Source organism: Pteropus vampyrus, unplaced genomic scaffold, assembly GCF_000151845.1.
Source record: "Pteropus vampyrus isolate Shadow unplaced genomic scaffold, Pvam_2.0 Scaffold488, whole genome shotgun sequence".
Classification (NCBI taxonomy): domain Eukaryota; kingdom Metazoa; phylum Chordata; class Mammalia; order Chiroptera; family Pteropodidae; genus Pteropus; species Pteropus vampyrus.
In genome coordinates, this window is record NW_011889269.1 from 138,003 (window position 1) to 140,763 (window position 2,761).

The 2,761-nt window shown below is 45.8% G+C and overlaps 1 protein-coding gene across 1 annotated transcript; it reads left to right on the plus strand.

Annotated features, from left to right (window-relative positions):
• Positions 1–539: 539 nt before the first annotated feature.
• RNASE2 (ribonuclease A family member 2) lies at positions 540–1,457 on the plus strand. The gene is made up of 2 exons (XM_011382723.1): positions 540–589; positions 810–1,457. The coding sequence occupies exon 2, from the start codon at positions 815–817 to the stop codon at positions 1,301–1,303; it is 489 nt and encodes a 162-aa protein (XP_011381025.1). The 5' UTR covers positions 540–589; positions 810–814; the 3' UTR covers positions 1,304–1,457.
• The last annotated feature ends 1,304 nt before the right edge of the window (positions 1,458–2,761 follow it).

A 2,761-nucleotide genomic window follows, 5' to 3' on the forward strand; every position in this document is an offset into this window, starting at 1 on the left:
CAAAGATACATAAGAAACCATTATGTACCTTCAGGATTTTGAGCAGCTGGAAACTCAGACTCGAGTTTATGGCACAGGGAGGTGATGAAATGGAGAATGTTCGGGTAAGAGGGAACCCGGAAGATCACTAAAATGAAAGGGACTTGGATCCACCTGTGCAGACAGCCCTCCTGGCTCTGTTTGCTCCGAGCACTGGGCCAGCCCTTCTATACTTCAGTCCCTCAGTGCCTGCCCCAGTGGAGTTATAAACTCTGTGGCCATTCTGCAGCCAGTGTGTAGTTTTCATCAATGGAGACCAGACCCACTGACAGATCTATGCCTGCAATTAGAGTTGGACCACAGGAGCAGCAGTGGTCTGTCGTTGGTATGCAGTGAAATAGCAAATGACAAAACAAGAGGCTCATTGCACAAGTGGGCCATGTGCCAGTCTGTGGGTTCTTTCAGTCCTACAATCAGACCCTTCCTGCTGGGCCCACCCACAGGGGCCGCTATATATCTGGGTCAACCGAACAGGGGAGACCAGCTGCCCCTGAGCCTCCGGACGACCAGCTGGATCTTCTCTCACGGCAGCCACAGCACAGACTCTTGGGTAAGACAGTGATCCCCAGGAGCTGGGAAAGGAGGGCCAGATATGTGACAGCCACTGTGGGAGGGCTGAGCTATAGTTAGTGCCCAGCACTTGACAGACTAGAGAGAGCTGAGGGGAAAGGAAATAGAACTTTGGCGAGGTCAGGGGCCCCTGCGGGGTGAGGGAAGAGAGGGCGTGTCTCTACTGGGCTGGGATGCAGGAGATTCCTCTCTTTTTACAGCAAACATGGTTCCAACTCAGCGGGATTCCCGGCTTTGTCTCCTTCTGCTGCTGGGGCTCTTGGGAGTGGTGATTGCATTCCATGGCGTACCCGGTAATCTAACCCCAGCTCAGTGGTTTGAAGTTCAGCACATAAACATGACCAACAGTCAATGCAACATCGCAATGCAGCCGATTAACAAACATCTTAATTCTTCTGGAAGAAAGTGCAAACGATTCAATACTTTCCTCAACACAACGTTTGCTGCTGTAGCTAATGTTTGTACCACCAGAAACGGAACCTGCCATACCAGCCACTATACAAATTGTCATAACAGCTCATTTCAAGTCAGCGTAACCAACTGCAACCTCACAACACCTTCAAAAGGATATTTGAACTGCAGATACAGTCAATCACAGGCACTGAAGTTCTACACTGTTGCCTGTGAATGCAGAACTCGACAAGACAGTGCTACCCACATTCAGGTTCCAGTTCACTTGGATTGGATCTTCTAAGTCCTGGTCAAGCTCATGTGCCAAGCCCCACAGTCACAGCTACTGTTACATCTCACCATCTACCCTAGATATCAGCATCGGTCCTCATTGCCAGCTCCCAACCCTCTTTAAACTTTGCTGAGCTGAAGCTCCTGTGTTCCTACAATAAACTACTTTGCAGAATCACTTACAAGTCTCTGTGTGTCTGAGTGGCCTCTCTGCTGTCATGTACATACAGTCTAGTCCAGAGAATTTTTCCCGTTCTATAATATGAGATTAGAAGAAAATACAGAGACAAGAGGATAGGAGGTTCTTGATAAAATGAAGAGATGCAGACTTTTCTCTCTGACTTAAGTTGAAAACCTGAGGCTTCAAATGGTATCTGAATATTTCCATCCAAAGAGGTAAATGAGCCCAGCTGAGTAAGTGGGAAGCAAATGTCTTTGATTCTGTCTGATTAATAAATTATACACTATTTTTATAAATGCTAACTTTATGTTATAAAAAAATAAAAGAAAGGAAAAAAATGCATTATGTGATGAGATAAAAAAAATTTTAACCTCAGAGATACTTTCTGTAAGGAGTGTATCAGCTCTGCAGCTATTAATGATTATACTAGAGGTGGATCCAGAGTCTGAGTCAAATGTAGAATGAGATCAATTGTTCAGGTAGTACATGGCAGGTTCTAGTACTGCCTGGGGAAAGGCAGAATCTTCCCTGGCATTAACTATGTCCTGGAGAAGGGGGAAGCTGGTCTTGTGGTCCTGGAAGGGCAAGGAGGAGGCATTGAACTGGGATCTCAACAGGGCGAGGTGGCTCTTGCCCATTCTGGCCTCTACAGCTGTCCCCAAGGGGGAGTCAGTGGCTCATTCACACTCAGGTCAAGAAAGAACACAGGCTCCAGAATTAAAGCATTGCAGAGCCACAGAAAGAAGGAGTAAATCATGAGATCCCCTACCCCATCTTCATTAAGAATCAATAGGAACAGGAAGAGAAAGCCCCTTGAAAATTGTGATCAGTAGCATTCAAGTGATCTTTGGGTGACAGGAGTGGCTGACTCACTCCAGAGCAGAGGTGGCATGTCATTAAATCTGCACTTCTGTTTTTGGCTTGGGAATCCTGATCTTTTTTTTCAAGGCCATCAGACATAGCGTTTCCATTCCAAGTACTACTCACTTGACTTACATCTTGCTCTTATTAGTACTACAGACAGCAACTGCATTTGAGCATCTCCTCTGGAGAAGCCATTAGTGGTTTTGCACCTCCAGGTTTGTTGTTGACTGAACATATTGCACAGGGACCCTACGTTTAGAAAACTGCCATGCTCAACAGAAGCCAGTGACTTTAGGTTAAAAAAAAAGTCATGGCATAAGTATGTTCATTCTTTATATAGACACAGAACAGCAGAAAGTGGAAATTGGACATAGCAAAGATGAAATCGCTGTCTTGTTAGGACGTGGTCACTTTAGTCACTCATTC